We start from the raw sequence: 24,100 nt of genomic DNA on the forward strand, positions 1-24,100 counted from the left end.
TTGAATTTTATATTGAAACCAGTCATTTCTATATTTACACTTATAAATGGAATGTTTAAGCTAAAAAAAAAAAAGAAAAAAAAATCATCTATGTCATGCTCTATAACAACGTTTGTGTTACAAGTAGTTTGGGGATAAAAGCTAAAATGATTGTATTCCAGACAGATGCAAGATGGCACTTCAATTCAGATAACTGTTAAATATACTTACAAGGAGATTAACAGAGTTTTCCAAGTTTGCAAGGCGAGGAAGGTGCCCCGTAACCTGAAAAACATGAAATTGTTGACATCATAAATGCTGAAACAGTGAACTGGCAGCAGAGTGAAATTATAGCGTCACATACCTTTCCACTAATCTTCGACTGCCTGGATGGCAGAGCTGTGGCTGAACTGCTTTGATTTTGAAATCTGGTCACTGGTAGTTTAGTGTCTCCTTTCTTAGCACTGCTTGCTACAGTGATATGCAAGAATAAAGATCTTTTCACTTAATACCAAATCACATTTTCTTAAGGATAGTTTGATACATTAAAATAAAACATGAATGTAACTACTTCAACAAAATAAAATAAATCTAAACATGAAGTATAATAATCATGAAAGCAATGTCTTAAGTTTACTCTCCACTACCTTAACATACAGCCGTGTGATGACACTGGAGTGGATGGAAGGTGGAGGCAGATAGAAAGACATTCCATGATGATTAAAGTGAAAGTTCAAATTCTCCCACCAGGCAATTGGAGAAGTACATTTTACGATACTAAATAAATCTGGATTTCACCTAATCTAAATTTTGAGGTGATATGTCCAATAAAATCTTCAAGACAAATCTACTTTATGTAGGAAATACATACCTAATTTAAAAAAAAAATTATTACTATTATTATTCTTATAAAGTGAGCATCTGATTAATATTCTATTAAAATTATTCTCAGTTTAATTGGTTGATGATGTCTGTCTATTGCTATGGATGTGTTTCCTCGTTGATTTGTCTCTTTTTTTAGTTCATTTATAGTTTTCTAGTCTCCTTCCCTTTATTCCTTTCTTGAACTTCATATGACCATTCCAAGTAACTTTAAGCAGTGATACATGTATGTAAGTTAATAATATTGCACTGAGCAACACTGGGGTGTTTAACTTTTCCTTGGCCATACTTTGGTACTGAAAGTTTTCAGGGAGGACAAAATAGCTGGTAGTTATATAAACATAAAATAATAGATTCAATTATACATTTTCAAGCTGTCTCCCCTAGAACTGCAACTTTGGGTTTAAAAGCATTCAACAAAATTTATACCATCATTAATGCCCCATGCCCCTACTAATGAAAAGAATTTTCTCTAACAAAAACTAGGAAAGAAGTGGAAAAGTTTTGGGATCTCCTTGACCAAAGAATAAACCAAGTAAATATTAACAATGTTAAGATCCTGTTAGGGGACTTCAATGCCCAACTCTGAAGAGAAAAGAAATACCGGGATATCATTGGGAAATGGGCTCCACATGAAACAAACATAATAAGAATGGCCAAAGACTTGTTGAACTCTGTAGGAAACACAAACTGATCTCAAAGTCCACATCCTTCAAAAGTAGGCCAAACAAACTTAAAACTTGGAAACATCATGATTGGAGAAAAGGGGAATGGCAGCTGGATAATGTATTTATGAACTAATTCTTCCACAGAGAAATCTACAATGTTAAAGTATTAAGAGGGGTAGATACAAGTTCAGATCATTACATTGTCAAAATCAAAATTAAGTTCGCATCACTACAAAAGAAACCAAAAGGCAATAAACGAACAAGGAACTTCGATCCCCATCAGTTAATTAGAAACAATAAATATAAAGAAGTCACGCAGAAAATATAAAACTGACATAATTTAGAAGAACTGGTTCAAATTCTCTCAAGCAGAAAATTTAGCCCCATTGAACAGACATGAAAGACATGTCTGGTGGAACTCAGAATGTGACAAAATTCGTGAAGAAAGACATTATGCATGGTTAAAATTTCAAACACACAAAACAGAAGAAAATGCAGCCAACCTCAAAAATATCAGGAAAAAGTTCACACAAATTATTAGGCAAACCAAGGGACAATCACAGAAAGATCTAATTGACTCAATAGAAGAAAATTACCATAAAACCCACTTCCAGAGACTTTTACAAATGAATTGTGAAGAACCCCAGGAACTTTTAGCAAGTAATACAGACACACCCATCAAGACTCCAACAAACCCAGAGGTGGAAATGGTACTCCTCAGAGAGATGAAAAATTATAAGGCATGGGGAGAAGACCAAGTGCTTTCTGAAATTGGAAATATGCCAGTGATATAGTTTGAACATCCTTACACATAGCCCTAACAAAAATCTGGATAACAGAAAAGTTTCCCAAACATTGGACCACAGCCATAATCAACCCACTCCACAAAAAAGGAAATTAAAGCAACCCAGATAATTGCAGAGGTATCTCTTTCTTAGGCTGCACATACAAAATTTTTTCCAGAATCCTATACAAGAGGATCAAAGAGCAACTCTAGGAAGAATTAGGTGAATACCAAGGAAGCTGTGCTGAACAGATCATCACTTTAAAATTAGCCACATTACAAGAAATGAAATAAACCTCTTGTAATATCCTTCATGGACTTAGATCTTCAATGTTAAAAATCTTAACAAATTTTGGGCTTCATAAAAAATCAATCAAATTGATAGGACTCACCTTAACCAACACTGTACCAAAAGTCAAGTTCTGGGGGGAACTCTCCGAACCATTCATCATAAAAACTGGTTCAAGACAAGTAGATTGCTTGGCACCCCTGCCGTTCAACTGTGCTTTAGAATACATAATGAGGGAATGGTACAAGATTAACCCAAAGAACATCCAAATTGGAAGAACCAAAGACAACATAAGTTTAAATTGTCTAGGATTTGCTGATGACCTTGCTCTCTTGTTCAACAGTATTCAGGAAACCAAACACCAAGTTATATCATTACAGGAAATAGCACAGAAAACTGGTCTTCGAATATCCTTTGAAAGAACAGTCAACATGTTAACTGACCCACCATTCATAAACAAAATTATCATAGGAAACCAAGAAATGAAAATTGTAGATAAATTTAAATATCTGGGAAAAATCATAACATATAACCTCGATGGAAAGCCAAAATGGCATAACAGAATAAACAAATTGATTAGAGCACAATATATCACAAAGAACACCTACAAAAAGAGCCTGTAAATAGAAACAAAATTAAAACACTATAAAACAGTCACTCAACCAGAAATAACATGCGCAAGTGAAACCATCTGCAAAACAACTAACACTGCACAAATAGACAAAATACTCAAAATAGAGAGAAGAATCACCAGAACGTGCATCAACAAATCGTACCACAAAGATGGACACTGGAGAGTAGCTACAAATGACACAGTCTACAAGGAAATATAACCGGTAATGAGTACAATCAGGAAGAAGCTAATTTCATTTTTCTGACATCTAATCGGAAGACCAGAGAACAGGATCATCAGGAGAATAATAGAAAAATTGTGGAATAGTAAGTGCAACATTAAGTGGATTACAGAAATCAAGGAAGATATGGATGAGCTACAGATTACATTGGAAGACCTATGAAACAAAACTAACAAAATCAGGAAACTCACAGGCAAGCAAACCAGATTGCAAATCAGAATCAACAGACAGACAATAGGAAGGGTGATTTCTGATGAAGAAAGGATGAGATCTGAGAGAATGAAGAAGTACTGGGTTGACAGGAAACTGAAAAATTCTTTGTATAAAGTCGGACAGAGTGGTCCAATGAAGGCCACAAAATGGGAATAAATAGAACATAAAATGAAGGAGTTAATTAAATGCTACCTATCTTCAATTAGTCCAGCTTGGTAGAGCTTGCAAACTGACAGACAATACTTTTAAGACTTTAAGACTAACATGTAACCATATCATCTTACTTCCATCATGGATAAATTACTTTCTCTGAAGGTTCTCCTAACAAATTGCAGTCTAGCACCTAATCACCACATACTTAGATTTATGTGGTCACTCCATTTAAAAGCCCACCACCAATGAAATCCTTGAGGTTTTGTTCTTTCTCAGATTGTCGTCAAGTCTTTATCTAATTGTAATAACATTTGTAAATAAAATAGAAAGAAACTTCCACATGGGAAAAATATATTAAAAACGAAGATTCCAAGACTTACCAAGCGGGAAAGCGCTGGTAGACAGGCACAATAAATAAAACACACAAACACACACACAGAATTTCTAGCTTTCGCAACCGACGGTTGCTTCTTCAGGAAAGAGGGAAGGAGAGGGAAAGACGAAAGGATGTGGGTTTTAAGGGAGAGGGTAAGGAGTCATTCCAATCCCAGGAGCAGAAAGACTTACCTTAGGGGGAAAAAAGGACAGGTGTACACTCGGGCGCATACACACACATATCCATCCGCACATACACAGACACAAGCAGACATTTGTAAAGGCAAAGAGTTCTGACAAGGGCAGTTTGGTTGAACCTGGGAGTGGGGCTGAAGGTGAGGCCTCCGGATAGGACAGAGGTTTCGGATTGGGAGAGAAGTTTGGAGGAAAGGTTAACTATTGAATTGGGGTGTTGTGGTTCCAGATTGTGTTGACTAGAATTTTAAGTTGTGGGGGGTGTGGAGCTGGAAGTGGGAGATTGAGTAGATGGGAGAGACTGGGTCTGTGTGCAATCTTTATCTTTACAAATGTCTGCTTGTGTCTGTGTATGTGCGGATGGATGTGTGTGTGTGTGTGTGTGTGTGTGTGTGTGTGTGTGTGTGTGTGTGTGCGTGCGTGCGTGCGCGCGCGAGTGTACACCTGTCCTTTTTTCCGCTAAGGTAAGTCTTTCCGCTCCCGGGATTGGAATGACTCCTTACCCTCTCCCTTAAAACCCCACATCCTTTCGTCTTTCCCTCTCCTTCCCTTTTTCCTGAAGAAGCAACCATCGGTTGCGAAAGCTAGAAATTCTGTGTGTGTGTGTTTGTGTGTTTTATTTATTGCGCCTGTCTACCGGCGCTTTCCCGCTTGGTAAGTCTTGGAATATTTGTTTTTAATGTAATAACATTTGGTTACATTGCCGTGGTCAGCTGACAGTTGACAATAGGTGATGCAATTTTAAGGTCTTCCTGCAATTCACAATTTTCTAGTGACTCAGCCTTGCTCTGCAAAAAGGTACAGGTTATGTAATGGTCATTTACATATTTTATGAACTGCAATGGACTTTTTGCACTTTCCTGAACAATGTCTGATGGTACTTTAATCACAAATTTTCTCACTGAGAACAATGTACTGAATTTCCTTTGGTAACACAACTTCAGTTCAGTCACATGCTGCTCTGGGATTTTATATCAGTTTATTTACTACGAAGCACTGCAGTTTCCTTCACACAAAAACCACAATCAACCTGGCCTTTTGGAGCTGAATATCATGAAATCCGCATATATAGGAAAACATTGCTTCCAGCGGAGTAGTAGTTTGGTCTTCAAAATGTAATGTAATTATATAAGGAGACAAAATCCATAACTCTACAGTAAGTTGATCCTTGTCACCGAAAGTCAACACTCCTTAAAATAGATAAACTTACGTTTTTTTCTGTTGTTATTGGTCACACTACTGCTCTGAAGATCTATAATAAATGCAATAAACAGTTGCTAGAGTAGTAGTTGAATATTTTGCATGATCAATATGATTCTAATGGATATTCTATCATGTCCATACTTTTCTTGTGCCAAGGAACTTGCTTATTGAATATGTAATCTCTAAGTCTGTCATTTTTGTACCTGTGTGACACTCAATAAGAAGAACTGTGTTCAATATTGTTTAGGAGATATAAATTCAGTTGCCAGTATATAGTTTATTTGGTTGCATTTAATTATGTTCCACCTTCATGCTAGTGTGATGAACAAGCAACATGGAGAATAGCTTTTAATTTCCTAACTGACTACTTAGGACAAAACATTTCTGAATTTTTATTTCTTTTCCTGAAAATTTGGCAGGTAAAAAGTTTGCTTAAACACTCCCTGCACAGCTGTTCTTACTCATTCTCACTTCATTCAGCTTTTGTTTCTCTGCAGTACACAGTTTTGTTTGAAACTGCATTTAAAGTATTTGTGATTTCATACTAGCTTACCAACTTTGTTACTGTACTGGCTGACGGTGTACCCTTTCTGTCCATGTCAACCTTACTCAATACATAATTATCTAACACATGACCTGCAATAATTTAGTTTATGTTGTTGATTCTATATGCATATACACCTTCCCATGAGAGTACTAGCTGCCTGGATAACTAGAACTCAGGTTCTTATCATTCTTGTTAAGCAGAAATATTTCATACCTTTCTAAGAATCCCCTTGACGACTGCAGTGTGGTATAGTTAGTAATATGATCATAAAGTTGTACTAAATTCACTGTGTGTGCCTCTTGTCAGGATATTCGAGTTCTTGCCATAGCAACTATGTCACTTAGACACTCAATGTGAATTTTCACCCCTAACATTAATAATGAAAATGCGCACCTTTCACTCTGCTGCTGTTAATTGCACTCTCCATTTACAACTGTAGTTCACACAGTTTACAAGAATATGCTAAGCTTCCTGTGATGTGTCTGATGCCTTCAATGCTTGATGAAGACGGATAGTAGAACGAATTGATCAGTAGCATTTGTCCATCTTTAATGTCTAACTTTATATGGAATATCTCTCATTCTAAGTCACTATCTATTTCCTGACTTAAGATTGTGGTTTCTAAAACAATGAATACGCTATTGTTACTGGCATCTAACCTCTTATTTCCTATGTGCATACCATTCAAAAATATTTTCCTGCTGCATTTCTGGTTTCAGTCTGTAATTCTGGGATCTTACAGTGAAGGTCGCAGTAGTTAAGTATTACTTGTGTACATTTTTATTCTCTGATTAGGAAATATACATAATCTTCTTGCTCAAAATGCTCATTTCTCCAGAGTATTCACCCACATTTCTCTCTCTTGCTCCACAGGTCAGGATCAGCACAAATCTTAAGTTTTAAGATAAAGTGTACATGTGCCAAATATTGCATACAGTATTACCTATAGCTTATCACTCAACATTGTCTTCTTTTACAGCATTTTTTTTTAGTGTTTTGAGAGGAAATGAGTAATGAGTGATGCTTGTCCATTGCAACCATCACTAATTTAAAGCAAGGGTTCAAAAACACTGGCAAATGATGTTTAATGAACAAGCAATGAAAGACGGGCAAGGATTGCTGTTCACAGGAAGCCAGTTTATAAAGGGTTGAATGGAGCTACTACCCTAAACAGCCTTAAAACATTTTGCAAGAGATACCCTGTAAAGTTTCTGAGAACTCCTAATATGACATAAATACATTCACATTTTTTTAAATGTATTTCTGACACACAGTCTTGCTGTCATGGTAGCACTGGATTGTTATTTTCAATTATCATGAAATACCTTCAATCAGTGTATAAAAAATTGTGCTCCCTCACTCTACTCTCCTCAGAGCAGCCTGTGTATAGAAAAAATTAATTCACATCACGGCACATGCATCCCTCTCAAAGAGCTGCAGAAAACATTTTAGTACTCATCTGGCATACAGAATATCTTTAACCTAAGGAAACCCACATTTAATTTCCCTTAAAATGCCCAGTCACAACTTAACCAAAAAACTATTACCAACTGAGAGAGAGAGAGAGAGAGAGAGAGAGAGAGAGAGAGAGAGAGAGAGAGAGAGAGAGAGAGAGACTTGACACAGAGAGAAGAGATGAAAAAGGGACAAATAACTTCAGCAATACTGAGGAACTTTCATTCTTTCATACCAGAAATCTTCTGAGCACTTCTAATAGATCCAAGAGCAACAGGCACTTGTGTTTTCCTTTGATACATTTTACTACCACGCCTGTTACTAGGATTTTGTGCTTGGCCAACACTGGGTCGGTTTTTATTTACCTGTTGACAAAATTGAAAGTGATATAACAATGAATTACTCAAATTATAGCTAAGGTTCAGACAGGAATAGTCATTCACAAATAGTATTTGAATTTAGTGGAACAGAAATACACGATCAGACTGTCCCTTCTCTTTTCTTATTTATGGAAATGTAACATCCCATTCATACAAAGGTAATTGGAGAGAACAACAGGTTATTTACAGGATGAATGAAGAAAATGCCCGCTTTTGTTAGATTAACGATGCCAACATTCATGTGTAGAGTTGTATTGAAGTCACAAATACATGGGTTGGATAGAATGTAGTGGCAACACTGTTATAAATCATACCAGATGTTCACCATATTAAATGCCCTCAATAAAACAGCCCCGCGTCTCTATCACCTTCCCCCACATAGATGGAAGGTGTCACACACTGTTAGCGCGTCTATCTCTGTCGATCTCTCTTAAGGACTGCCCTACGGCAACGTGATGTCTTCTGTTGCATTGTAGTGCATGCCAGGAAGAGGTTCCTTCATTCTGGTGTGCGAGTCGTAATCACACTGTCTCATATCGGACGAATGCATGGGATATTCGAGTATCTCCCACCCTATATACACAGGAGCTCCTGCACAGTGTTCGCTGTGTGGCATCATGCACTGACATCAAGGATGATTATTGTGCAGCCAGAAGCATACCATTGATCAGTCATCCCAGGAAAACCTCAGAAGAAACAAGACATCTGAAATGAATGTGAAATACATTTAAGGAGTTGGAGTTGTAATAAAGGGAAAAATACAAGACAAATTAAACTCACTATCAATAAATCATTGGGCAGAAGCTCAGGAAAGAGATCCAGTATGATTAACTATGAAAAAACAAAAGGAGGAAGGGAAAAATATTACTTCTCTCCCTTTGGCACTCACTTGTTAAAAAAATTATATATATATTAGCAGTATAACCCCTAAAACAGATCAAATGAACCACATAGGCAAAGTCAACAAGGTAGATTAGGAGTTAATTTCCTGTTGAGATCAGAGAGTAAGCCACAGCTCGGAGAGGACAAATGTGACCACTGGATAGGTCTCTACATTGTAAAAGTTATGCTTATTGGTATAGCACGATTAGTCTTAAAACTCATCCCTAATAGACATTTCTCCTGGATGAATGTATGCTACTCTGCAGCATGAAATCATTCCACAGCTGAAACTGTACAAGAGCAGCTAACGAGTGATGCAAATTTTGCACCACTTTCATTTGGCACCTTTTATCCAGGAGAGACTGAACACATTTTCTGAGAGTATGTACACAGATTAAAAACACAGATGTTACTTGTTATTTTTGCATTCAGAGGAGAAAGTTGGCAATTGAAATTTTGTGAGAAGATTCTGCCACAACAAAAAATGCTTTTCTTTAAATGACATCCTCCCCAAATCCTGTATCGTGTCAGTGACGCTCACTTCTATTTCGACCCTGTATCATGTCAGTGGCACTCACTTGTATTTCACTAAGTACAAAATATGCTGCTCTTCTTTGAACTTTATCTATATACTCTGTTAATCATATCTGGTAAGGATCCCAGACCACGCAGCAGTACTCCAAAAGAGGACAGACAAGCGCAGTAGATCTATTACATTTTTTAAAGTGTTCTGCCAATAAATTGCAGACTTTGGTTTGCCTTCCCCACAACATTTTCTACATGTTCTTTCCAATTTAAGTTGATCGTAATTGCAATTCCTGGGTATTTAGTTGAATTTACAACCTTTAGATTTGATTGATTTATTGCAGAACTGAAGTTTAACAGATTCCTTTTAGCACTCACGCGGACGAGTTCACACTTTTAATTATTTAGGGTCAACTGCCAATTTTCGTGCCATACAGATATCTTTTCTAAATCTTTTGCAATTTGTTTTGATCTTCTGATGACTTTACTAGACAATAAATCACTGTACCACCTGCAAACAACCAAAGATGAGTGCTCAGATTGTCTAGTAAATCATTTATATAGATAAGGAACAGCATAGGACCTAAAACACTATCTTGGAGAACAATAGAAATCACTTCTGCTTTACTCTACAACTTTCCATAAATTACTACAAACTGTGACCTCTCTGACAGAAAATCGCAAATACAGTCACATAACTGAGATGATATTCCATAAGCATGCACTCTGACTACAAGCCGCCTGTGTGGTACTGTGTCAAAAGCTTTCTGGAAATCTAGAAATACGGAATCAATTTGTAAATCCTTGTCAGTAGCAGTCAACAATTCGTGTGAATAAAAGAGCTAGTTGTGTTTCACAAGAAAGATTTTTTTCTAAATCCCTGTTGACTGTGTGTCAACAGACCATTCTCTTTGAGGTAATTCATAATGTTAAAAAACCATGTTCCAAAATCCTGCTGCAAGTCGATGTTAATTATATGGGCCTGTAATGTAGTGGATTATTCCTACTACTACTCCTACTACCTTTCTTGAATACTGGTGTGACCTGGGCAACTTTCCAGTCTTAGGATGCGGATCTTTTGTCGAGCGAGTGACTGTATATGATTGTTAGGTATGGAGCTATTGCATCAGCATACTCTGAAAGGAATGTAATTGATATACAGTGTGGACCAGAATACTTGCTTTTAATAAGTGATCTAAACTGCTTCACTATTTCAAGGATATCAACTAAGTTACTCATGTTGGCAGCTGTTCCTGGTTTGAATTGCGAGATATTTACTTCGTCTTCTTTGCTGAAAGAATATCGGAAGGCTGTGTTTAGTAACTCTGCTTTGGCAGCACTGTCATTGCTAGTAATTCCGCTGCTATCATGCAGAGAAAGCATTGATTGTGTCTTGCTGCTAGCATACTTTGCATACGACCGGAATTCCTTTGGATTTTCTGCCCGGTTTCAAGACAAAGTTTTGTTGTGGAAACTATTGCAGGTATCTCACATTGAAGTCTGCATTAAATTATGAGATTCTGTAAAAGATCGCCAATCTTGGTAATTTTGTGTCCATTGAAATTTGGCATGCTTTTTTTGTTGTTTCCACAACAATGTTCTGACTTGTTTTGTGTACACAAGGGGCTCAGTTCCATTGTTTGTTAATTTATTTGGTATAAATCTTTTAATTGCTATCGATACTATTTTTTTGAAGTCAAGCCACAGTCTACACTTACACTGTTAATTTGGAAGGAACGAAGATATTCTCTCTCAGAAAGGCGTCAAGTGAATTTTTATCTGCTTTTTTTAATAGGATATTTTTCATTTATTTCTGGAGGGTTTGGGGGTTACAATATTCAATTTCAGTACAACAATCCTTCGTTCATTAATCCCTGTACATTTTGATGTTCATTACTAGCTCAGGATTATTTGCTGCTAAGAGGTAAAGTGTAGTTTCACAACCATTTACCATTCATGTGGGCTCCTGAACTAACTGCTCGAAATAACAACAGGATTGTGTGGGAGATGAATCAAGTGTGTGGGAGTATCTGGAGTGTCTTTGAAGGCAGAGTGCAGTCTATACACTCTCTCGTACTTCAGCTTTCGACCACAGAGGAAAGTTCACTGGTCACACAAATGTGAACTGCCTCTCCCATGCTCCCTATTTCTGTATTTTACCTAATCACCTAAACTGGCAGTCAACATTTACTTGTGCCCTTGGGTGAATTGTCCTTTATTGCAAGTATCATGAACATACCACAATTCAATGAATTTCACTCTTTAATTTCGGAAGCCTCCCTTCTGAGACCCCCTGTTCTTCCCTGACCATGCTGCTACTCTTGTATGCCTGCACAATACAAAGCACACCGTTCAAAATAAATAGGAGAACATGTGAATCAACATCCAGTATGTTAAACCTATTTTGATACAGGTGGTACCTGTGGTCTTACAGCAGAGCTTGAAACCTTCACTTTCAATGTATGCAACAATTAAAATCATTCACAATTATTGGCCATGTCATGCATTAAAGGAGGGTGCACAGATGATAAGGTGTCATTTGTGGACACTGTATTCAACCAAACACATGAACACGACATCTTAATGTAACACAAGTTGCAAGGATGGTTTTTCTGCTGGATTTGTTGCAGCTGCCAATGTCTCTCTCTCTCTGTCATACATAGGTTGCGGACATGCTTCAAGAAGACAGGTCAGTACACAAGGTGAGCTGGACAGGGTCGCCAACACATTACAACCATATGTGAAGACATATCTGGCCATCTCTGCGTGGCTTCTCACAGATACCACCAGGGTACTGCAAGACAATCTCAGAAGGGCCACTGGAGCCACTGTGCCTAATCAGTCTGTAATGGACAGGTTATGGGAAAAGGAACACACCCTGCTTGATAGGACATCTTGCAGCTCACCTTCTGTTCTGCCGTTCACATGTCAACTCGTTACTTCATCTCTAATGAAATGTGTTATTCACACATGAGTCCAAATATCCTCCAATGCAAGATGATGGCCAAGTTTATGATGTCTCGGATGTCCAGGAAATCTACAGATCTCCAAGGTTCTATGTTGTTGTGAGGAGGCATCAGTGTTGACGGTCACAGGGACCTCATCGTCATCCATGATCAGTGTACCACCACACAAAGTAGAACAGATCATGTGCTGGATGCTGCACAATCATGGCCCAGAATTATTTCTAATACCAGGGCCTATGTGGCAGGAGTCAGCAGGGATTTCTTGTGAAGCCCGGACATTGAAGTAATGGAATGGGCAGTGGTGAGTCCCAACCTACAGCCATCTTGCATATATAAGACATGTGTAGCGGCACCACCATTTGAGATGGGGAAAGGTTAGCTTCAGTACAATATTTCTGAGCGCACAAGTTACAACCAGGTGCAGGCCTGTTAACAGTAAGTTACGCTACCAGTAGTTGCGAAGTAGAATGGAGTAGACCCGCTGAAAAGAGTAAATGCAGTGATGTGCATGGTGCAAGTTACAGACAGAAGGGGCCCACTGGCTCAACCCAGGTGTTATGAGTACATGACTCGGGGTGGCGCATTAGCAAAACAGAAGCACACAGCTGCGAATAAATAGGCACTGGTTCACTAACAAAGCATTCAAGTGTGACAGCTCTCCTGGATGGCGGGGTGTGTGACACCACCGGCTACAAACTGCAGATGGGGCGCCAGTGTTCCAGTCCATGGCAGGTCACTGGTTTGACACTCTGAGGCCAACGTGGGGTTCACAGCCAGCCAGCGGTGTGCCACGCCACGGCTCGCTACTGTGGGCAGTCTTGTTGGTTTCCAACACACGCCGGAGGCATCCCGAGGAAAGGGCCACACATTTGGACACCTGATCAAGGGCGCTTGTTGTCGCAGCAATCTAAGCCACACTGGCGAGGAAGCTAGCTGCGGGCCGCCCTGCAGCTCCCAGCGGGACCAGCGCTGAGGCAGCAGGAACAGAGACCGCAGAGTTGACTGCCAGCACATCCTGACGTCATCATCACAACTCCGCAGCTGCACAAGGCCAACACACAGCATGGCATTGCACAAGTCAGTGAGGCAGCCATTCTGCACCAAGCTGTTTTGCAGGCAGCGAAGTGGTGTCCTCAGCACTGTGGGACCCGGTGTCACAGACCGAGAAGAGGAACTGGGGGCACTGTAGCTGGAATAATAAATCACTTGGGAAACTGACAAGTTTTAATGCGGCACATCCTGACAGTTTCCATACTCGTGCAACATTCCTCAACATTTGGTATCAGTATACTGGGCATCATCTGTACGGTACGATGTTCAAGCCCACCACCTGCATTTCGGTTATAAAATGTGGTGAGAGTTGACCAACTTTTCTTTCTGAGTGTTGGACGTTTTCTTTTCTTTCTTGTTTGTGTTTTGAGTATGGCTCCTGGCAGGCCAATTTAGATGTTTTGCGCAAACATTTTTTGTTATTGTCAGAATAAGTGTCAGTGACTTGAGGCAGTAAGATGCTTTTCATGGCATTTGATTACTTTTGCATTGGTTTACAATGATACTGAGTATAATGATACAGAGCTGTAGGAAGTCAGGTTATTCTTGTACTTAAATGTTTTGTTTCAGGATTAACTGGGAACGAAAGCAACACAATGGCAGAGTCAGAGACGCGAGGTGTGATGGAACCAGAAGTTATACGGATTTTGTTGGAAAACGTAGCACAACTGACAGCAGACAATACACAGTTGAGAAATGAATTAACATCCAGAAGCGAGCAGGAAACCACATCGGAACAACCGTTTTTGCCTAGGGTGCTGCAGCAGTAGATTGGTACAGCCGCTGCGAGTTTGATTATTCTGTTTTCTGGCAAGGCATCTGAGGATGTGTGGTCGTTTGTGGAGGACTGGGAAACTTCAGCTGTGATGAATGGTTGGTCTGCTGAACATCTGTTACCTTCGGCTGTGATGAATAGTTGGTCTGATGAACAGCTGTTACATGTAGCCAAGATTAGATTTACGCGTGAAGCAAAGACATATGTAAGGTGTTCTGAGGCCTTAAGGAAGGCAGGGCAGTTTAAGCAGTTGAAGGAGGGGCTTTTTACAGAGGTACAAGAAACAGAATAGCGCTCGGTACTTCAAGGAGAGGTTGAGTACGATGACAAAGAGGCAGTGGGAGTCAGCAGTGAAATTTGCGGACAGGATAAGAGAAATTAGTGAGTATACTTACGAGTTGGTTCAGAGTGATGAGGCAAATGGTGTTCTGTTGCAGGACGCCAAGTAAAGGGCACTTGATGTATTTTTGAGGGGATTATCGGTGCGTATGTTGCAGAAAGTGCGTGAAGGGAGTCGGAAAGATTTGTATTCGGCAATTCAGCTGTCAATTCAATGTGAGGAAATAGACGTGGCAACAGGGGCACTTGATAGACAAGCAGTGTTTACAGCGGGTAAAAAATGTTAGAAGTGTGGTCGTGCGGAACACATATAGAGGCAATGTACCCAGTCATTGCAGAATAGAGGAAGGGGTGCAAATCAGCAGTGTGGAGGATGGAGAAGTGGAGTTAGTAGAGGTGGACAATAGTTAAATGGTAGAGGGGGCCCAAGACCCACCAAACGGAGCTCCTGTTTAATTTTCATGCTACAAATACGTATGCAGAGGTGGAATGTTCAGTGGTAAGATCCTTAGGAACTAAAGAGTTTAAGATTTTGTTGGACACAGGGGTGCTAGTGTCAGTGGATACTAAGAGTTTAATGGGACGAAGGATGTTAGACCCACCACGTTATAGGCTATGTGGAGTGGGGGATAAGATCACACCTTTGGGGTCAGTGACAGTTGACTTTCACATAGGGAAAGTCTGATTTGATGCATGCATAGAGGTAGTACAATGAGTACGTGAGGGCTACGACATGATTCTGGAAGTAGATTTATTGCATCAACATCATACCAAAATTGACCTTGGACAATGAACTGTGGAACTTGGTGGAATGTTATTTCAGCTAGGGGAAACTGTTGTCAATGCAGAGCTGTCATGAGGGGCGTTCAACATAATGAACAAACCAATTGAACCGCGTACGTTAGCATTAAGGCTGTGTGTGTGTGTGTGTGTGTGTGTGTGTGTGTGTGTGTGTGTGTGTGTGTGTCTAGTGGCACCGGGAAGTCACTTTGGGTAAGTGTAGAGTCAAATCTGCCTGTGGGTACGGTATGTGTTATTGAACCATTGGAGGATACTGAATTTTTGGATTCATTAAGTTGTTTTGTGAAACGTAGTATTGTAGACGTGTGAGTGGGAAATGAAGGGTGAGTAGTCCTCGTGAACTTGGATAATTTTAGCGCTGTAGACACGAATATGAGAAAAGGAGTTTTAGCAGTGAATTTGGATGTATTGATAACAAAGACTGGTGTTCGTGAGGTAGGCGTAGCAATCAACCACCAACTGCTGACAGCCCGCATCTCGTGGTCGTGCGGTAGTGTTCTCGCTTCCCACGCCCGAGTTCCTGGGTTCGATTCCCGGCGGGGTCAGAGATTTTCTCTGCCTCGTAATAGCTGGGTGTTGTGTGATGTCCTTAGGTTAGTTAGGTTTAAGTAGTTCTAAGTTCTAGGGGACTGATGACCATAGATGTTAAGTCCCATAGTGCTCAGAGCCATTTTTTTTAATTGCTGACAGAACTGCATTGCAGAACAAAGTTAAGCATTTGAAAGGAGGAGAAAAAGACCATATGGAAGAATCGTTGTGGGAATGTAAGGATTTGTTTTTTCTGTGAGGGCCGTTACCACAACTCCATTAGTTCAACATAGGATACCAACAGGGAATGAAGCACCTGTTTACTGTAAACCATACAGAATACTGAGGTATTTGCAGCCGACTGGAGAATTTCATGGATCAGCAACTTGCAGACGGCATTATAGAGCATAGTAATAGTTGCTGGGGAATGGGCATTTTCGTTGTGCCTAAAAAATCTATGGATGAATCTAAGAAATACATGTTCAGTTGTGACTACAGATACCTCAATGATAAGACCGTAACAGGCGCATACCACATTCCAAACATATCTGAGACTTTGGATTACTTAGGACAGTGCCAGTACTTTTCTACGATGGATTTGACAAGCGGTTATCATCAGTTACAGGTGGCTCCAGAGGATTGTCTAAAAACTCTTTTCTCTAATCCTGGAGGCCATTACCAGTACATCAGAATGCCATTCAGTTTGGAAAACACTCCAGCAATGTTGCAGAGGTTGCTAGACAGTGTGTTAAGGGGTTTGAAGCCACAGCAGTGTCTTGTTGATTTGGATGACATAGTATTTTCAAGTAGTATGGAGCAACACAGGGAAGTCTTTATGAGGTTAAGAGCATCTCATTTGATGTTGAGCCTGGAGAAGAAATATTTTGGTCATATTATCACAGGGTGCATACGAGTACAAGAAAAAGACATTCCCGGATTTTTCCTAGATCTCCTGGTTAAAAATACAATCCTTTGAATGGATATGGTTTTGTACAGCAGCATAGAATTTCTCGTCATTTTATAAAACGAAACTCAGGAGGGGGGGGGGGGGGGGGGAGAATAAAGAAAGATAGAAAGAAAAAAAAATGTTTTTGAAAGCTCTATGATGTGCTGCAACATGAACGCTGCAAATCAGCCTATTACGAAAGTATAAATTCGAATTCAAACAACAGTAAAAGTAAAAGGTGTAAGTTAATATATATAGTGTTGCTACATGAAAAGCAAATCTTTCGCATATAATATTTGTCTCCAAGATTAATAAGCTACAGGAGAAGCTAAGCTTTCAAATACCGTATTTACTCAAATCTAAGCCGCACCTCAAAATTCAAGGGGAAAGATAAGTTTTAGGACACATCTCCAAATAGAAACAAAGTTGGTCCATTGTAATATGAGACACAATTTAGGTCCAATGAATGATGATACAGTTATAGTAGTTTGGTTCGAATCTTAACCTTAGCAGTTAAGTTTTACCAGGTAGCCATTGCTATGTGTCAGGCGCCCCGTCCGTATTTATACAGGTACTCTTCCTTTCTCATGTGCTTCGTCTGGTTTGAATTGATTGCTTATTTTTCTTTGACCTGATAAGTGCCGTTCTCTTTGTTATAGGTGTTTATGTCACTCTAAGCAGAAAATGCATTACTGTACTGTGTCATGCATTGTTTGTTGCATTTTGATAATGAGTGTTTACGACCTGTTGCCACTCGCGGCAAGGCTTGCCTTTTGCGCGCTACCGTGCTTACAATTAAAAGAGAGAGAGAGAGAGAGAGAGAGAGAGAGAGAGAGAGAGAGAGAGAGAGAGAGAGAGAGAGAGAGAGAGGAATTGTATCATTAGCAAAACAAAGGCAAGAGACTGCTATTTATTGATACTTACACTGCTGCTTTCTTTGATAATCATCAACAAGAACCAAATAATAACTGCGTACGATAGATGTTCTGAACAAGAGTTAAGCGAAAAATTTTCTCTGTTTGAAAATCTTTGCAGACGCCTCTAATACATTACATTCTGCACAGAAATTAGATTCATCTTAGATTTATAAATCTAGTCAATTGCCGTGCTTCATTTCCGACTGTATCACTAGTGGCGTAAGAATAATATGAATATAACTGTGACATGATATGTATATTCTTCCACGTTTGCTGTTGTCTCACTCTAGTTTCGTAGTTTATTAGGCAGACAGGATTTAAACGAGAAAGCAGCAAACACGAAAGAATACATGGCAAAATGTTTATATTCGTATTATTCTTATGGTGAAGAGAACACTGCATGTGATTCGCAATTCATAAAAGTTCCTAACCGTCTCTTCTCAAAGGTAGGAAAAAATTCAGAACGTAGAGTTGGCCATATTGTCAAACATCCCAAATAGTCTTGCCAGTCGGATTTTCGTAGTACATTGAAATGCTGCTACATTCGAAGATGAACAATACGGAATTTGTATTTACTTCATTGGATAATGTATGAAAATGCAGTGGTCGAAACTTGGGGCGGAGAAAAAAAGCTCGTCTTCCACTTTTTTTTTTAATTTATTTGCTGACGCAGAGGTTTTGGCGCCAGTATTTATCTTTGTGGCTGCAAAGCATGCCTGTGTAGCACTACATATATTCGACGGCAGAAGTTAGTTGTAGCGGCACCTACCAACATTTTTCATACCTTCCACTTACTTTGCACTCGATTCTAAGCCGCAGGCAGTTTTTTGGATTACAAAAACTGAAAAAAAAAGAAAAAAAAAAAAGGGTGGCTTACATTTGAGTAAATACGGTAATTTTTCCAAGCAGCGTACTTGCAATCAGTGAAGTAGCGAAGTGGTTTAAGACATTGAACTGTCATTCAAGAGGAAGGCCGTTTAAATTTTTAGAGCTTTTGTGAACAGAAATTGAAAGATGCTTGAATTGATTCTGGTATAGGAGGATCTGTTTGGTGGATTTCTGAAATATAACAGTTTTTTTGCAATATATTACTGGGAATCAAAAAGTTCAGCAGCATCTTCATCGTACTTGCAATGGAGAAGACATTAAGGAATATACAGTTGTAATAATCTCAGCCAATATGAAGAGCGTGTGCATATAATGTTTAATAGAATGTGTATGTCATGCCTTATAACAATTGATCAAAAAGTGAAAGTATGCAATATAGTACGAGTAGAAGGAGAGGGAGGGGGAGCAGTAAAAGTAGTCTGGTTTTCCAAAACTGGCATTAACTGTTAGGGTTGTGTGCTAATCAAATGCCCTTCATAGTAACATTCAGTGATGCCTTAGGGCAGAGAACATCAGAAAGCAACACGTTGACTGTGAGATCTGATCACAGATTTAATATCTTATAACTGAAAAGTATGTAGCATTGGTACAGCATTTTTACTCACTGGTGCAGTGTGTTCTGATTCATGGAGAAGGGAGAGTATAATTAATTGTTGATTCAACTCAAATCACTTCTCCGTGGAAGAGGTGTACCATTATTCGATGATGGAACTGAAATCAAACTGCACTCCCACCTATCTTTCTAAAGCCAGGAAGTGTTATTTCTTCAACTGTCTGATGTTATCTGGCAAAGGCAATGAAATATAAACAGTAAAATCAAACAATGGAAACTCCAGGTAGAAATATCAACAATTTAGGAAAATAGAGACTGAAGCTTACAGTAAAGAAGACACATCAAGTTGCAGACATGCACAATTAAAAGACACTTAGACAAAGCTTTCGGCCACAGCCTCCATCAGCAAAAGAGAAACACATCATCCCTACGCCCAAACAAGTGCGCCACACATGACCACTGACTTGGCAGCTCTGGCCAGAATGCAGCAATCTGGAGGGGGCAGGGAAGGAAAGGGATAGTGAGGGTGTATACGTGGACAAGGAAAAAAAAATTTCAGATTTTTCCCGGATTTCCCTGTTAAAAATACACTTTCTCCCAGATAAAAATACACATTTTCCGTGTTAAGTGACAGTATACTCTTCCTTGGCAGTGTAAAAGTCACCAATCCTTTGAATGTTTATGGTTTTATATACCGTTTTATAATTTCCCGGCACTTTAGAAAACTAAACTCAGGGGAAAAAACACGTTTTGAAAGACCTTTGATGTGCAGCAACATATACGCTGCATATTTTCGTATTACAAAGGTATAAATTTGAATTCCACCAAACAATGCATGTCCTTTTCCGAAGCATTGAAATTGAGATTGCGATGCGCTTTTGTAAGCATCATAGCTCATTCACGTGATCTTGCCAGCTGATGACAGTAATAGGACATGTGATGTAGTCAGCCAATAGCAAGATCACTCTTAAGTAGCACAAATACACAAATATGAAACATTAATGGCTTAAATTAATATACATAGCATTCACATATAACATTGGTCTCGAAGATTAATAAGTTGGAAGAGAAGCTACGCTTCCACATATAATGTGGATCTTTTTTGCGCGTGTTGCACTTTAAGAGACACACACATATGTGCCAGTAAAATTTTTAACAACGACGCAAATGTCTCATCTTCTGGGCTTGAAATACTTCTAAATGGTCGTCCTCAAAGACTTTATTTTTAAATGAGAGTCAAACGCTTTGCGATTTAAGAAATTCATCATATATTCTTGCACATAATTCATCTTGCGTAAAAGGAAATCTGGTTTTCAAATCACCATTTTCGAGTCCTCCCTCGGGCATGGGTGTTTGTCCTTAGGATAATTTAGGTTAAGTAGTGTGTAAGCTTAGGGACTGATGACCTTAGCAGTTAAGTCCCATAAGCTTTCACACACATTTTTTTAAAACACCATTAGCAATATTTTACCATGACCTGTTAGAAATAGGTTTGTTTCAGCAGTTGCAAGAAACCGCCAGATAACTGGCGTCACCACGCTTGCGTAGCTACGATGACGCAGGAAGCCCATATGTTCATACGTATGAAACATTAAAAGATTTTACATTATGTCATAAAAGAAACAAGACATCAAAGGATACTTCAAGAGCGTCGGGATTTTGTGAACCATACTAAAGCGTATAATTCCGCTTAAAATGCACATCCGTATGTAAGTTTTTTCGGAGTATCAGGACACACGTTTGGTTCTTTATTATTGCATAATGCCATACGTGCACATGAAATGCAGCAAACAGTTGAAACTAGCCAATAGTGTGAAATTAAACACTTCGTCTCAAATAAATTGACTGCCTCAATAGAAAGTATTACTAAAAGCCAAATCTCTTTACCAAACCAGCAAAAAATAACTTCATTGTTCTGTAAGGCGATTAATGCTCGACTGTCAAAGGTGGAAATAAAATCTGAAACTATTAACATATTTTAGCCTACCATAATTATGCAAATGTATTTTAATTCATTTGATAGCTCTTGGACGCAAAAATCCGTTTTGTTATCATTTAACATGAGAGCAACAAATGAAGAGGAAACAACAAAATCACTGAACGTAAACACAGGTCACGTAAAGACGACCCACCTCCCCACCACAACTCGGACTGCTCTGTGCATCAGGCCTGGATCTATGATATTTCCGAACCGGAGCAATATTAAGTAGTGGCGCCCAGCCACACTTCCATAATCAGAAGCAGGAGAAGGTACTACACATACACGACTCAACTGCGCATGCGCAAGAGCCCGTCCACAACTGCTCAAATGAATCTAAACAGTTGTCAAGTCACGCTCATTGGAGACAATTTGTTATTATAAAGTATAGCATAGTGTTCCTAAAGCCTTTGACAGACTTTGCTGTTGGCAGATGCTTGTATGAGCACTGTTTTGCTGTTGTGTATGGCACATTTCCTTTGCAACTTAAGTTTTATTTTAGTTTTTTTTCCCCTCCTGTTCATGTTTTGTTGCTGCAGTATCATTCTGCAGTAGCGGGATACAATAATATCCTTTGTTAGAGTATTGGTTCTTACCAGTCAAAAATCACAAAAATTTAACTGAAAACTAAAACAATGAAAAATTCCTGTGATTCGCAACAATTCCCTGGTTTTTTCCGATTTTCTCCTGGATGGAAAAATTCACGGGTTTTTCCCATATCTCCGACTGAACCGGAGTAGTACCATACTGGTGGTGGTAGTTGTGGTGGTGGTGGTGGTGGTGTTGTTGTGGGGGGGGGGGGGGGGGGGAAGATGATCGCTAACTGGCATTCTGTGCAGGGACTAGAGGTTTTGGGGCAAGGACATGGGGAAAAAAGGAGCAAAACAGGAGAAGAGTGGGGAAAGACAGCGGGTGGCAAACAAAGACGGTGGGAGATGAGAATGGGGAGGAAATGATAGGACGGAGGAGGGTGGAAACTGTTGGGTGGAGGGTGTGGGGACAGTATGTTACCATGGGTCAGGGCCACGGGAGTGAACAATGTGTTGAAACAATGTATACTTTACTCATTTGCTGCAACAGCATCATCAATCGAAGTCATAATTTTTCATACAGGTATGAAATGAGGGTTGCCTTAGCTTCAGCTGCCTAGTTTTAACTACTTTTAAAGACAACCAAACTCTTATGAGCAGTGTGTAGTTTGGTGACTGAAAAGTAGTTGAAGACAAGGCAACCCTTGTTTTGAACTTATGTGAAAAGTCATGATTTTCAAGTTATGCTGTTGCACCAAACTTTCTTTAAAAACAGAAAGCCATCATTATCACAGTGACATAGAACTGAGGAAGAGACATTTAACCCTCTAACAGTAAGGTTGGGGTTGGATCTGACCCCAGTGAGTCTGTTCTGTTTATAACTCCCCACTCTCTTTTCTGAGCACGCTGTGGTTCCAGCTACCTTAACAGCCAGTCGTCCTGGAGGACAGCCGAGGAGGCCATGTCAGTCTGGTGAGTGACCTACAGCTACCCTCTCTATCCGAAACCTACATTACCAGCGCTCAGGTTGGATCCGACCCCACCTTACTGTTTACGTCACACTTATTAGTTTCTTTTGTGGGGAGGATTCAACCCGATATTGATGTTTATATTACATCTAAGTTTTGTTTTCTCTTCTAGTATCTTACTAAAATGGCGCATCAACTCCTTAGAACTCCTGACGAGATATACAACGAGTTTCTCCAACAGGAGGCTGAGTCAAGGGATGGCAACAATATCGATGCAGAAAACTGTTCAGAAACCACCTATTACATTGTGTGTACAAAGACATTTATTATTGAGAACTTTATATTTCGAAACTGCTGACGCTATAATTATTTTCTACAAGTAGTAAGAGATGTTCCTCATTTAGTTCCTATCTTTAGAAATTCTAAAGCACTCAAGTTCCTAGTTGATGACTGAATCTATTGATTTTTACCATGTTTTCAATAATTTTATAGAGAATATTTCTATTAAGGTGTTTCTTTGTAATCAAGTTCCTATTTTTTCCAAAGTACTTTATATTCTTACTTATTGACTATAAAAGTAAAAAAAAGTTATAACAAATATAATATGTGTTTAATTGATAATAAAACTTTTTCCCATTATTAATTTTTTATTTTACCCCAAAAAATCGATATTTGGAGGGTGGGGTCTGATCCAACCCCACCTTACCGTTGATGTCAGGAAAGTTCACCTTACCGTTAGAGGGTTAAAACTGTGTATTCAAAGCACAGCACCTTAATGAGGCATGTCGTCTACAGTGAAGATATGGAGTAACAGCACTGATGTCTTGATGCTCCAAATTTGTCCTATATGAAATAGCTTTCTTTCTTTGTAGCAATAATAATATTACGAAAGCATAGCTGGGATGAAAAATCACATTCCACAACAGCAACAGTTCAGGGACTCTTACATCATCTAAAATCTATTTGCTTTTGTAATTGATGTAGATGGAAGTTTACCAGGGGCTATACCAATTTGTTTATTCTGGTGGAGGTTGTCACGGTTTTCGAGGGGAGATGCCTTAATTTCCTGTTACAATTGCCACAAACATGAATTGCCGATAGAAGCTTCACATAAAGAGTGCACTGGGAAATGGATGACGTGCTGTTTTATCAAGATTAATGATGAGACTGAATACAGAGATTTGCACACTACAACATATATTTTCACAGCAAAAATGTGCAATAGTAGTTACCAACCACTAGACAGTATTAACAGCGCACTACTTTTTTTTAGTAGGAATGATTCTAATGAAGTTGACATGCCTTGCCATGTAAAGACTGGGGTCAACAGCTTTTTAAGGGGAAAGTTATAATTTAATTATGAGTCAAAACTATTTTTGGCTTAATATGAAACGAAAAAGAGGTACTTGAAAGACAAATTAGTGGAAAAATGCAATCCATAGTGGGTTGAAAGTGAGAACTGATGGGAACCCCAAGA

The 24,100-nt window shown here is 39.1% G+C and overlaps 1 protein-coding gene across 1 annotated transcript in view; it reads right to left on the bottom strand.

Moving 5' to 3' along the window:
* LOC126272758 (uncharacterized) overlaps positions 1-24,100 on the bottom strand; it is a 138,287-nt gene that overhangs the window by 21,598 nt on the left and 92,589 nt on the right. The window contains exons 6-8 of the mRNA XM_049975878.1: positions 7,833-7,962; positions 344-450; positions 211-264 (exon numbers count right to left, since the gene is read on the bottom strand). Of these exons, the coding sequence (XP_049831835.1) occupies positions 211-264; positions 344-450; positions 7,833-7,962 (291 nt within the window). The remainder of the gene's footprint in view (positions 1-210; positions 265-343; positions 451-7,832; positions 7,963-24,100) is intronic.

This window comes from Schistocerca gregaria, chromosome 1, assembly GCF_023897955.1.
Source record: "Schistocerca gregaria isolate iqSchGreg1 chromosome 1, iqSchGreg1.2, whole genome shotgun sequence".
Taxonomy (NCBI): Eukaryota; Metazoa; Arthropoda; class Insecta; order Orthoptera; family Acrididae; genus Schistocerca; species Schistocerca gregaria.